General features: G+C 33.9%; 1 protein-coding gene across 2 annotated transcripts; it reads left to right on the top strand.

The window, feature by feature from the left end:
• Positions 1–1,920: 1,920 nt before the first annotated feature.
• Positions 1,921–15,130, top strand: LOC110465880 (DNA damage-regulated autophagy modulator protein 2-like). Of its 2 annotated transcripts, XM_021522012.1 has the most exons (6): positions 1,921–2,174; positions 4,186–4,399; positions 7,721–7,843; positions 10,876–10,932; positions 11,708–11,775; positions 14,146–15,130. In XM_021522012.1, the coding sequence occupies exons 2-6, from the start codon at positions 4,329–4,331 to the stop codon at positions 14,430–14,432; spliced, it is 606 nt and encodes a 201-aa protein (XP_021377687.1). In that variant the 5' UTR covers positions 1,921–2,174; positions 4,186–4,328; the 3' UTR covers positions 14,433–15,130. The 2 variants fall into 2 exon arrangements, with proteins under 2 accessions (XP_021377687.1, XP_021377697.1); XM_021522022.1 differs by lacking the exons at positions 1,921–2,174; positions 4,186–4,399 and adding an exon at positions 6,729–7,120.
• Positions 15,131–15,136: the final 6 nt, after the last annotated feature.

Genomic DNA, 15,136 nt, shown 5'->3' with positions numbered 1-15,136 from the left:
ACAATGTTGCCGATGTTTTGTATATATTTGTTCTAAGAATCAGAAACAGATACGTTAAACATTGTGGAAGTATGTACCTATTTGTAACTCGTATTTTGATGGTGTATGTCGAGTGTGGTTATTGGTACTTGTGACGTCTTATTTGTCGTAAAGCGTGCACTTGTGTGAAGAAATGTGAGCGTCCATTTCCCTGGATGTGTATCCTTACTCTATATAACGTGGTTACTATCACTCACTCACTCACGATATCATCTTGAAATACATTTATAGCGTATGGACAATGTGTTTGTTATTATGTCCAGACATTAAAAGAGGTCAATATTAAGGAAGGGCCATAGAGGACTACGTATGTTTTAACGCTGTAGGAGCCGACGATCATGCCAATAATACACTCGACTTTGTTAAAACCGCTAAAAAGTAAAAAAATATGAACTCTGTTTTGACAAATTATTCATTGTGATTCCTCATTAATCTATAAATTGATAGAATTCAAGGGCTAAACACTTGACCAAGGCGTCTGTTAAGATAACAAAAAAAAAGACAAAACGGTTCAAGTAACTGATAAAAAGAAGTCTAAGATAATGATAAGAAGAACATGAAACAGGAGTTGGAGAGATAAGTTCCCACCATCAGGATAAAGAGCATCACTCTGTATTGAGACGCCTTTGTAAAAAACGGAGCAGAGGTTATCGATCTTTTGGGATTTTCTCGAAAACATTTGTTAACTTCAATTGTCAGGTTGAGCCACGAATAACGACATTTCAGTTTTATGCATAACATCCTTGACCCATAACAGGAAACATTTCATAGTCACTAAATCACCACCAGGATGTGTCCGGCACACCTAAACAGTACAATAGAAGTATGTACTTCAGTTTAACACTTGTTATTGCCATATCTGATCAACCAATCGAGTCACTTTTATCCTGTAATGAAATACTTCACTTCCGACTGGTTTTCCCATCAAAACGCAAGATAACGAAATTATATCGTAATAATGACCAGCATAAACCATGTTAAGTTTGGAAATGTCGCGAAGTCAGCTGTCCGAATAAAGATAAGATTATTGTATGCATTTAACTTTGACAGAAAAAAACACGTGATAGCAAAAATAGAAAACAAATACACAATTACAAAATCCATGTCATTACAAAAACAGAACAGAAAATGAGAAGAAACAAAAATACAAATAAAAGGACAGACATAATAAACCAAAAAGAGAACTGAAAATAGGCCAGATGCTGCTGAAGAAACTAGGTTGGCAATACATGATCTGATAACACACATATACTTCAGTAATCATTGCAGACACTATGATATCAATGTTAGAAATCAGGTCATGATTCTATATATCTTAAAGAATCATGGCATTGGTATGAGTCATTATAATGAAACATGCCGTAAATGTGTTGTCGTACAAACATATGCCGTTAACATATTAGTCGTTGTAAACGTACAATTCTACACCTTGTGATAATCATTACACAGTAGAACTTAGCTCGTTATGCCACAGTCATTTGCACCATTACTCAAGGCAAAGAGGTATTGAAATGTCCGAGTACACATCGAAATAAAATATCCCATGACCTGTTCGATTTGTTTTAATATCTAATTGATCTACTCGGTAAGATATTATAACATTGTCGCATTTATATTGTCATACAATGAACTAACAAACTAGCCAAAGTCATCTACGTTAAGTTGTTCTAGTCCCAGTAATCCTCTGGCGCCTTTTGAGTAGACGGTTAATTTTATATTCGTTGTACTAAAGATCATATCCAATTCACTCCCGAGCATTCAAATAACCAAAGTATTGAACTGCCTACCGAGAAGCTTAAAGTATGTACATGTATATGATATCCATATTTAGTACAAGGCTCCGGAAGGGGACCATAAGCGTCTACAAATGTTGTCATCAACATCACAGATCACTCGTATTGGCATGGGACTTAAACCGCTCCGGACGTAGGAACCGGATCAGATCTTATACAATCTCATTATTCTGTCTGGGTGATCTGGAAGAGACCAATAGGAATTCAATCTCGTGGACTAAGTCATGTGATTCGGACTGCATGGACATTGAGCTACGTAGCCTGATTTGAATACAACAAGGAAATCCCTACATTACCAGGACACATTTGTTGTGCTAGGATCATTTGCTGTAAAACATTAAGGTATGTTGTTGAGGACGTTGTTAAAGTCCCCCCTCTGTGATTTTGGGACGTAAATAAGGGTAGAACATTATTTATTGTAGAAGTCCTCCTTCTGTGATTTTGGGACGTATAATTAGGGTAGAAAATTATTTATTGTAGAAATCCCTCCTCTGTGATTTTGGGACGTATAATTAGGGTAGAACATTATTTATTGTAGAAGTCCCCCCTCTGTGATTTTGGGACGTATAATTAGGATAGAACATTATTTATTGTAGAAGTCTTCCCTCTGTGATTGTGGGACGTATAACTAAGGTAGAACATTATTTATTGTAGAAGTCCCCCCTCTGTGATTTTGGAACGTATAATTAGGGTAGAACATTATTTATTGTAAAAGTCCTCCCTCTGTTGTGCTAGGACGTTTGATCACGGTAGAACATCACTCATCGTAATTACGGTAGGACTTGACTTATTGTAAAAGTCCCCCCTCTGTTGTGCTAGGACGTTTGATCCCGGTAGAACATCATTCATTGTAATTACGGTAGGACTTGAATTATCGAAATGTCCTCCCTCTGTTGTGCTAGGACGTTTGATCACGGTATGCCTTCTCTTATTGTAAAATTCTTCCTTTTGTGATGTTAGGACGTATAATTAGGGTAGAACACGATTTACTGTAATACGTCTCGGTATGTCATGTTAAAACGTTTGATCATGATAAGACAATTTTTATGACACATTACGGTTTGTGGTGTTAGAACGTTTGGTAACAGTAGGACATTTCTATTTTATTTCCCAATATGTTGTGTCAGAATTATTGATCAAGACCAAGTACTGTCAAACTTCCTCTCTTTCCTGCCGGTAAATAGAGCTGTTTCGTTTTTAGTTTTCATTTATTCCTAGTTCCGGGTGTTTGTCTCTAAGTTCCGAATGTTTGTCCCTTAGTTCCGGATGTTTGTCTCTTAGTTCCGGATGTTTGTCTCCTAGTTCCGGATGTTTGTCCCTTAGTTCCGGATGTTTGTCTCCTAGTTCCGGATGTTTGTCCCTTAGTTTCGGATGTTTGTCCTTTAGTTCCGGATGTTTGTCTCCTAGTTCCGGATGTTTGTCCCTTAGTTCCGGGTGTTTGTCTCTTAGTTCCAATGTTTGCCTCCTTGTTCCGGATGTTTGTCTCTTAGTTCCGAATGTTTGTCTCTTAGTTCCGGATGTTTGTCCCTTAGTTCCGGGTGTTTGTCTCTTAGTTCCAATGTTTGTCTCCTTGTTCCGGATGTTTGTCTCTTAGTTCCAATGTTTGTTTCTGTTGTCACTGTGATTTATATTGCTTTCTGTTGGTCTTTCCGAAATACAAGAATCGTATTTGGACGAGATATTTTTATCCATTGCTTTTGTTATCCGGTGTAGTTCACGTTGACCAATAATATAATTCGACAAATTTATATTAAGATTAATATTTATCTCTAATTATGTACTATTCCTACACAAGGACGTATTATTGTTTCTTTTATGAAAGTATACTGGAGAACTTGATATCTTCAATGTACTTTGATTTTGTCTATAAATACAAATAAACAAACAGCCCTTGTGCTAGAAAAAGTCACAAATGAGATAACTGTAAAATTGCTACAGAATGTGAAACTTTTAATGTTTTTCAAAACATCAATAACATATCGAGTAGATATATAAAAAAGTAACATGTGTAATCGTCACATGACAACATTGTGTAGACTGTTTCCTATTATTACATCAGGATCACATTACACAGAGAAATATTGATTTAAAGGCCGAGAGGAAAAGAGAAGCTTTATAAAAATACATATATAAACTTCGTAGAATATAAAACACTATAAGTAATTCATAGTATAAACAAATAGTCAAAATGTACATATCAACTTAACGTTCTAGATAAATAATCTATAATATAAGTGTACTGTGTTATATACTGAAAGGATATTTCAATACATGATAATATTAAATACTTAGATGGTAATAATAGATTTGTGCACGTGACAGTTAATTCTCCGAATCCCTGTTGTATGTACAGGCACTGTGTATTGATTCACGCCGGAATGAAGCGCTCCTGATGACGAAGGGAAGTGAGGTCAAGCACGACTGGTTCAGCAAGGTTAACTGCATCCTCTTAACATTGATATACCCTCACACACGACGCTCACTCAGTCATTTTTGATGAATAGGAACTCAACACACATATTTGTGATTACGCAGGAGTCTACTATGGATGCATTCCCCTATACAAGGTAGGTCAGGCTTGTTATGATGTCGGTACCCAGTAGATAGGCTTTGGATAGACAGTTTGGGTTTTAGGAACCAGATGTATCATAATGACAAAGCTCAATTAACTTTATGTCAAGTGTTTTTTTTTTTTTTTTTTTTTTTAAATACATCTCGTTGGTCAACAATTTGAATCTGATAATTGTGATCATTATGGTCCTGTTATGTTTGAATTTAAAGAATCGTGACAGTAACTGTTATCTTGCTATGTTGAATGTTGTTGAGGCCAGATACGTAGAAACACGCGTGAGTGTGAACATTGCATTCCTTACCCATGTTGTGACATTTTACATTATATAGTCATCATCGCAGTGAATGAGTATTTAGATGTATACAACTATACAGAACATTATATGCTATACTATATACTCACTCATTTGAGTGTGCAACACATTCAAGAGTATAAATGTTAGATAAATGATGATAAGGATAACATATAACTATTTTATAAAAATTAAAAATTGCATTTATATCTTTATGACGTGTCATCAATCTCCTTTATCTTGATCTGAATTATGTAAGTTTCGCATCGCTTTACAGAAAAGTTAGTCATATTATGGTCTGATTTCATAGTTTGATGGGGCGGATCTTCATTATTTCTATAGTTATATGGCGACAACTAAAGCGACATGTTTTCCAATATTTAATATCTTGAAGATCGTTTTTCTCAGTCAGACACAGACTAGAGTCACACATACAAACAAATATAACGCGTGATCATGCACACTAATCAAAATTACTGCAGAGAAACTGTTTTCTAAACATTACAATAGTTATCTAATGACAACAACTAAATTACTAAACAATAGAAACACGAAATGTTTAAGCTGGAAGTAATCACATCCGAGACTGAACATATCTTCCTAGTTTTAGGGACTGTTTAATGAAGTGTCAAGATTCGAGTGTAAAATGTATATTAACTATAGACACATTCGTGAAAGTAGATTTGGTACATTTAGGTACATTGTACCCAGAATATTTTTTTCCCAAATCTTTCCTGTTATACTTGGACTCTGTGACATGAAAAGTATTCCCCATTCAGACAAGGTTACTAAAATATTCCACATCTTCCCAATAAATACAAGTACACCATAATATACCATAATTTAACCATAAACGTTGTAACATCTTTGACATGTTTTGTATGTTTAGGACTAGTATTGTCTTTATAATGATAGATTTAAACAGTTAGACATGAACGTATCAGGTATTGGCTTGTTACATATATAGATGCCATTATACAAGCCGCCTACGATGTTATTGTTGCCTAACAAAGTCATTTCTATGCATAATTAAGTAATAAACAGGCGAGATGATGAGGCAGGCTTAATTATTTATACCTATTCTGAAATAAACAACAACACTGCATTGGTTGCTAGCATAATATTGATCATTTAAAGAGCTAGGGGAGGTTTTTTCTTCGATGTTTGCAGTAACAGATGTCTAGCGCACGCATTAAAAGTGCTCGCCACAAGCTGATATCAGCAGGTGATGAAAAAGTGTTTTGTTAACTTTGCAGTGGAAGATAAAGTTGTTATAGAAACAGCCTCTCGACACATATTTAAAAAAAAATGAGAACGTTTGTTCTGTCATTAAAATGCTATTGAAAATCGATCCCGACAATACCAATATTTTGCTCTCCACAAATATACTGCAGACGTATACATGATGTTGATGGAACTGATTTGAAAGTTAAAATTAAAAATATTAATATGAAATATTTATGAACTGAATCATAAAGATTTATCAGAAAATTAAAACAAAATCAACATGGCGTACCTGAGTGAATGGCATTGTATATACCACACATTTAGATGGTGCTTTAACACGTTGACGTACTCATAAGTATACAATACTATAGATTACCCGTACTTCAATAGTTCAAATTATTTGTTTATACACTTACTATCTTGAAATAATATGATACCTATTATTCATATGCCTTTACATATACATTACATATTTATTTAGTATTCTGTATGTATGTTGGGGTTTCCGATATCATCGACCTGTTGTATTTTCATTTTCTTCCTTGATGGTGTTTTGATAATAATGATATATCCATAATTCATGTATATGTATGTATATACACACATACTGCATATAACGCCAACATACATCAACTAAGCATACTAGATATTTATCTGATACCCGTCATACCATAGGGATGATGACTATTACCTACATATAATTATTTATAGGTACTGTACATTGCTTACATAGGCTTTTCGGAAACGAATTAGTCATTCGGAAGTGTTGATTTACATAGGTAACACACACAATCACTTAAACTTATAACAGTATATAACTGAACATCCCGAGTATAATGGAGAGAAACGTAATGTTCCCAGTATGTTCTTATCAGTGGGTGTGTTCAGTGTTGTGATAAGAAGTTGGAACTAAGCCACAACTGACCTTATTTGTTTACCTTTTGGGAATTATTCAGCAAGTGTATATTTAGCTAGTTGGATAGTTTTCTTTATCTGACATATATACATGTGTGTATTTGAGGTTATACGTAGTTTAATTGATTGTCACATGGTTAGTTGTAAATATAGGGTATACGATCGAGTGTAATTGTACACTTTAACACGGACCTCCACTGGCACCAGATATACTGAAGGAGAGAGAATGGCGGAGGACACTTGCTGTCTTCCACACAAGTCACGACACTCTGTGGGTGACGGGTAAGCCTTATTTATAGATTGAAGTAGATATGGATATGGTTAGCCGGCGTTCTTAATTGAAGGCTATACCCACATACATAGTATGTAAAATCGACCACGAGTGTCCCTAGTCTCTCGTCAGGACCATTTACAATATACAGTACTACCTTTAATGTGTGTTTTTATTTACCCGCTTCTAAAGGTAATACATATGTTTCCGTGTTTAATATCACATAATATATCACACCGTTTGTGTTCTGTACACATTTTACCTGTCAATGTGCAATGTAGGTCAAACACTATGTAGGGAACACAAATAACACATTAGACACATGCATACATGTACCACGGTATACTAAATAGAAACATCTCTCGCTGTGATTCTGATCTCACAAAATATTGACAACTACGTGCTTTTCGCTTCTGCTAAATAGTATTGTACTTCTGTGTGTTAACTTCAAGGAAACAGAAGTGTCATTGTTGAAATTATGTTCTGTGTTTCGAGGTTATGATATATATTGATTGTGTTTACTAACTGTTTCTGATATTGTGTAAGACATATAATTGATAATGTGTAGTTGCCTTATTTTACGTAACAATGCCTATTATCTATATATTCAGCACGGACAAACTTGATGCCGAGATTGCAACAAAGACGCCCGGATGTTTGGGATTTTTACAGAAACGGCCATGGATTCTGCCTCTAGTCACGTCCCTATGGCTATTCTTCTCCATCTTCATCACGTGAGTACATATACGAGTGTTTAAATGGAAATTTCCCAATAGATAACGACAAGCGTGTGATTGTACTGTAGCTATTATTGATTTAGTTTCTTAAGTTAATGGCTTTGTGATTGGCCAACCAGCATAATTGCGTTGCATATTATCGATTTAGTTCTATATATATAATATCCGGTCATTACTAAATAACTAATAATAGTAATTTGGTCATCACTTATTTTATTCAAAGATAGGGTCGATGGTTCGCGAGTGACTAATGACTGTGCCTTTGATCAACTTTAATAGTTATTTATATGTGATATTTATTGTAAATATTCAAAGAATTATTGGTACCTTGGTCAAGATCTATACGATGTTTCGTGTTTTTGTAAACAACCATCTAATTATACCATCTTAGTTATTATCAATTCACCTCTGTATGTTTGATTATTTGTATGAAATGATTTATTATATTACATTGGTCATAACTACTTCCGGTACGTTTTGAACCACCATTTCATTAAATTACATTCAATTATTATTGAAGGTAACTAACAGGTAGAAAACCATTGTCGCCATTGATTATATATTGTTTTTTACAATATGGAATTTTAAATGTTAGTTTCGTTCAACGATCAGCACAAATTACAGGAACAGATATTTAAAGCTTATGATAAACCTTACGCTGCAATCAACCATAGCTACGCATAACACTACCATTAAAAGTATCAATAGAAATCTTCGCTGTGTATAAGCCGTGTTTTGACTGGGTAAGTATAGATTAAATGTACGCTATGTATATTTGATCTTTGGTATGTGACTTTTGGTAGATTAAGATATAAGGACAACTACAATCAGGTGTTTTGGGTATACCTATTGGCTTACAAAACTCATCATATAACATATAGTATGGTTTGAGGTAAAGCCATGATGAGCCTTGACCTATGGCGGTATTAGTAGTAGAAATTGGACAATAGGAGAAAAGGGATTGCGAAAATAATAATGTTATAACATTGCGACATTGCGGTGATTATCTGTAATGTATAAAAGTGATTGTAAGCCTTTGTTTTTGTTTCAAAAATTATAACTTATACTATTGACCATATGTTGTACAGCGCTTTAGAGTAATTTTACAAATTAAATAGGGCGCTATATAAATGTTGTATATTATTATCATAATATTTAATCATTATTATCAAGTCAATCTACCCCTATCCCAAACTATTTGCTTGAACATGCCTTTTTTATCTACGTAGTATTGTCCCACTATAAGGAGACCAAATCCAAAGTGTCAACTATTGATGATCTTTTTCTCTCGTCAATAACGATTGGAGTGCGAATAAAGTTTTCACAACATCTTGTGTCATGCGACGATAGTAACAATTTGTCCTGTACATCTGTACATTCTGATTTACAATCTTTTCCATTACTTTATTAACACTTTCATTCATTTGTTCTTATCTTCGGCGAAAATCGAAACTGTCTAGTGTTGCGTGATTTGTTTTATCACATATAGAATTGTTTAAATAATAGTATATTTGAATTTTCAAGTAAAAGTACACAAATATGAATACAGATGAGCTAATGAGTTAACAAAAAAATGTTTCAGACATATTTTGATTGTTATGGCGTAAAGAACATTAATATCAATGGATAAAATATACAATTATGTAACAGTAGTTGTTTCCACCTGTCTGCAGTATTGTAAGTTATTTGTATGATGATTTTCTTTTTTCTGTGATGTCTCTTGGTTTTCTGTTGTCACCTTAACGTATCAAGATCCGAATTTGTCCCCGTGTGTCTATTACGATAATTTGTTTTCTATTTTACTAAACAGTACATCATTTACTTGCTTCCGCTGTTATAATGTTCTTGTCGTGTTTGGATATATGCTTGATGCTCCTGCTTTGTGTCCAGTCTGTGTTGACTGATCATGAGATACGTTATTACTATACTAGGATTTACTTTGTGTCCAGTCTGTGTTGACCGATCATGAGATACGTTATTACTATATTAGGATTTACTTTGTGTCCAGTCAGTGTTGACTGATCATGAGATACGTTATTACTATACTAGGATTTACTTTGTGTCCAGTCTGTGTTGACTGATCATGAGATACGTTATTACTATACTAGGATTTACTTTGTGTCCAGTCTGTGTTGACTGATCATGAGATACGTTATTACTATACTAGGATTTACTTTGTGTCCAGTCTGTGTTGACTGATCATGAGATACGTTATTACTATACTAGGATTTACTTTGTGTCCAGTCTGTGTTGACTGATCATGAGATACGTTATTACTATACTAGGATTTACTTTGTGTCCAGTCTGTGTTGACTGATCATGAGATACGTTATTACTATACTAGGATTTACTTTGTGTCCAGTCTGTGTTGACTGATCATGAGATACGTTATTACTATACTAGGATTTACTTTGTGTCCAGTCTGTGTTGACTGATCATGAGATACGTTATTACTATACTAGGATTTACTTTGTGTCCAGTCTGTGTTGACTGATCATGAGATACGTTATTACTATACTAGGATTTACTTTGTGTCCAGTCTGTGTTGACTGATCATGAGATACGTTATTACTATACTAGGATTTACTTTGTGTCCAGTCTGTGTTGACTGATCATGAGATACGTTATTACTATAATAGGATTTACTTTGTGTCCAGTCTGTGTTGACTGATCATGAGATACGTTATTACTATACTAGGATTTACTTTGTGTCCAGTCTGTGTTGACTGATCATGAGATACGTTATTACTATAATAGGATTTACTTTGTGTCCAGACTGTGTTGACTGATCATGAGATACGTTATTACTATACTAGGATTTACTTTGTGTCCAGACTGTGTTGACTGATCATGAAATACGTTATTACTATACTAGGATTTACTTTGTGTCCAGACTGTGTTGACTGATCATGAAATACGTTATTATTATAAAAGGATTTACTTTGTGTCCAGACTGTGTTGACTGATCATGAAATACGTTATTATTATAAAAGGATTTACTCAACAGTCTCCTAATCCTACTACTTCAGATACTTCGTCGGTGTCGTACTGGGTCATATAGCCACCAACGACTTCCCCTACATCAGGTAAGTGTTTTGATTACCTTCGCACGGAAAATAGGTCAGGAACTCATATTTACCAATTATCTCTATTTCATACAGTTAAGCAATCCATTATTCTTAATTCTCTTCTTTTTTCTATTTTATGCGGACCAGAAATTTGCAACAGGAAATTATTATTCCCTAAAAAAATACCTACAGTATTTAATTTCATAGATCTCGATTTTTACATGATGATTTCAAGCGAATAATTTTATAACTTATTTTTAAGTCAATGTCTAAATATTCACGAATATTTGCCTTTGCTTATCCCAATACAGTTGCTTAAAACAGTATAGAACTATTATGTACATTCCATATTAACTGTTCAATGTGTCAATGCTATATCCATGCATCATTTACATTGTCCGTGCTGTATATAGTGATATCATGATCCACGTACACATATATACCTGGTGATAACACTGATCAATATCCTGAAGTAAAGATAAAGTCAAACAAATATGGAATCAACTATATATCCTCGGACCCAATTATAGCTAGTTTCATTTTCTACTGGAAAAGTGACATTTTCCAAATGTATGTTGTGAAAAGCATATTTATTTTATATTTTGAGATATTTTTTTGTATTTGACAAAATGATGATTATAATAAATCGACGTACATATTGTATGTTTAAGCTTCAGTAGTTATAAAACATTTATACACATTTTAAGTGTATGTGTGTCAGAAAGCTTTGTAAGATACTGTGTCCTTGTCAAGATTATCACGAAGTTATTGCAATAACATTGACAACTTGTAGTCACACTGCTATTCAAGACCCAGAACGAGCAATATTCGGCCAGTGTATTAATATCGGAGCTGTTCTACGTGAGTATAAGTTCAACAATGTTTTCCTGTTAATAGAAAAAATTGTAAATGTTCATTTTGTTTAATAGCGATCTAATAACTGACAATGTTTTACATACAAAGAGAGACCTGTGTGCAGAGGTTCAACGCCTGGTTAGCTTGACGACAACTTACCGTAACAAAACTTAATTGAATACTTTTAAAAATAATTGAAATTCAAAACTTAAATTGTATGTATAAGGATTCATATTGATGTTTTGATGACAAAAAGTACAAAAAAGTTTGTAAATCTTTAGAAAGTATCAAAATTCACGCATTAAAATTTCTAAATCGTTATATAACCAGGCTGTAAGGAAAAACGGGCCCTGGTGATCAAATGAGTACTCGTACTACGATTGTACGTTAGATATGTACAGCTAACAGACTTACTTTATTCACACTTAGTGTTACAGTGTTATGACTATTCAGCATTCAATTATCATGTCCAGTCTGTGTTGACTGATCATTAGATACGTTATTACTATACTACATGTAGGATTTACTTTGTGTCCAGTCTGTGTTGACTGATNTAGGATTTACTTTGTGTCCAGACTGTGTTGACTGATCATGAGATACGTTATTACTATACTAGGATTTACTTTGTGTCCAGACTGTGTTGACTGATCATGAAATACGTTATTACTATACTAGGATTTACTTTGTGTCCAGACTGTGTTGACTGATCATGAAATACGTTATTATTATAAAAGGATTTACTTTGTGTCCAGACTGTGTTGACTGATCATGAAATACGTTATTATTATAAAAGGATTTACTCAACAGTCTCCTAATCCTACTACTTCAGATACTTCGTCGGTGTCGTACTGGGTCATATAGCCACCAACGACTTCCCCTACATCAGGTAAGTGTTTTGATTACCTTCGCACGGAAAATAGGTCAGGAACTCATATTTACCAATTATCTCTATTTCATACAGTTAAGCAATCCATTATTCTTAATTCTCTTCTTTTTTCTATTTTATGCGGACCAGAAATTTGCAACAGGAAATTATTATTCCCTAAAAAAATACCTACAGTATTTAATTTCATAGATCTCGATTTTTACATGATGATTTCAAGCGAATANAAATTTCTAAATCGTTATATAACCAGGCTGTAAGGAAAAACGGGCCCTGGTGATCAAATGAGTACTCGTACTACGATTGTACGTTAGATATGTACAGCTAACAGACTTACTTTATTCACACTTAGTGTTACAGTGTTATGACTATTCAGCATTCAATTATCATAAAAACTCTTTAAGGTTTCCTATTTACGTAGTTACGTTATAGGTACACACAGCATTAGACATATTGATTAGGCATTTACTTCCTTGTACATATTACCTAGTTATCGTCTTAAGAATTTAAAACTTCAATAATTTCAAAAACAACCGGACATTTTTAAACCCACTTTTCCCGATATTTGGTTCATGTTTTAATAACAGCGTAGCTTTTCCTTTAATTGTACATGTGGGAGCATTGTTTACAACTCTATAACGACACCTTTTGTGTTGCGACTAATGTAACGGTACTTAATGGAGTCGATAGAGTATGAGAAATAACGGTTTAAATATGATACTTTCCTCACCATTGTATTAAGACAGCATTTACTTATGCAGTTATATTCCTCTTGATTAAACCTCACTTCTTTTGTTTGTCATATATTCATACATTATATGGGTACCTGTGAACTATACAGGGGCCATTAATCCTTCCACAGTACATTTCTATCCTTGTATATTTTTACTTTACTTTTGTTAAAGTGTCCCCTGTGTTCCTATTTAAATCCGTATCAAGATCAGATGTGTTGTGTTGAAGCTGCGATATGTACATCTGTGTCCTGGTACATATGTACATAATGAAGCTGGATTCATGAATATACTGCGCCCCATGTGGTTATTTATAGATTTTGCATTAAATCCTAATGGCCATATCCGAATAACTTGTTTCTGTTCCAATACACGTCTCTATTATTTACCTCTTCACGACTGCTTACCTACACAGCATTACAGGATGACCACATCACAGCACCGTTGATTCACGTTTATAATAAACTTTATTTGACAAGGATGACATGTTTAGCCAAAGGCTAACATACCACATGGTCCTACCACGTTTGTCACATGTTGACGAAATACATTCGATATCTAGTCACAGTACTAACCAAATATAAGTTCTCATTAATACATGCATTGCAATAACCTACCTAATTAGTATCATATCCAGTCAGTAAAAACGATCAGTATCTAATACGTCTAATTTGATGAATCAAGATTCTTGTTTATCTTGCAGAATAACATTGTGTTTATATTTTTAATGTATTTCAAATAGTTTTTGTTTATTTCTTACAGTTGGTTTGAACAACATTGTTCGATATTTATATCTAAAACACATGCTTTACGTGTCAAGTGCGTCACCGAGTTGGCACAGGTGCAATATTGCTTCATGTGTTATCGGCATCACATCATCATTTGGACTCAGCATGGTGGCTAATTTCCAGGTGCGTGTAAGGTATCTGAACAGCCTTGTTCCAAATATTATTGGATACTCACGATTCAGATTACGAAGCATGTCAATATTGTTTTATAACAAGAACCAACAAACTACAGCCAAAAAAATAAAGGTCTGTTCCCATTGATTGTTTAAGAGAAGAAACTGTTAACCAGTAGATCGAACCGCTGGCCATTCCTTTTTGGAAATTTTGACCTGTAGGAACTGCACGGACATTTAAGAATAATTTTTAGTCTGATCATGATATTTATGTAGTGGTAAAAATGAGTTCATTTCACATTTATTTATATTTCTAAAGAGGATATTCTCGAAATAAAACAGAGTACTGATGCAACAGCCATTCACATTTCTACTATTACACTAACTTTATATTGAAACAGTATACTACATTGCACACGAATACTGTGACCAATAACACCGGTCCAGTAATAAATTTGCCAGATCTAAATTAATAGAACATTTCAAATATCGATAACAGGATTACTGTACAATGAAAGGTTCGCTATAATAGCATGAAAGCTTTCCATAATCATCTTGACCTAAGGTATATTTAGAAACGTGAACTTCTTAATCTGTCTTATTCGTGAGATTAGTCCAGTGATATCAAATTATAACAAGCTATCATATATCGTTTTGGTTTATTCATATATAACTCCTATCCATGTTTCGTACATAATTCCTATCCATGTCTCATAGATAATTCCTATCCATGTCTCATATCTAACTCCTATCCATGTCTCGTATATAATTCCTATCCATGTCTCATATATAACTCCTATCTGTGTCTCATATCTAACTCCTATCCATGTCTCATATCTAACTCCTATCCAT

This window comes from Mizuhopecten yessoensis, unplaced genomic scaffold (genome assembly GCF_002113885.1).
Source record: "Mizuhopecten yessoensis strain PY_sf001 unplaced genomic scaffold, ASM211388v2 scaffold1595, whole genome shotgun sequence".
Classification (NCBI taxonomy): domain Eukaryota; kingdom Metazoa; phylum Mollusca; class Bivalvia; order Pectinida; family Pectinidae; genus Mizuhopecten; species Mizuhopecten yessoensis.
This window is presented reverse-complemented; position numbering and strand designations above follow the sequence as displayed.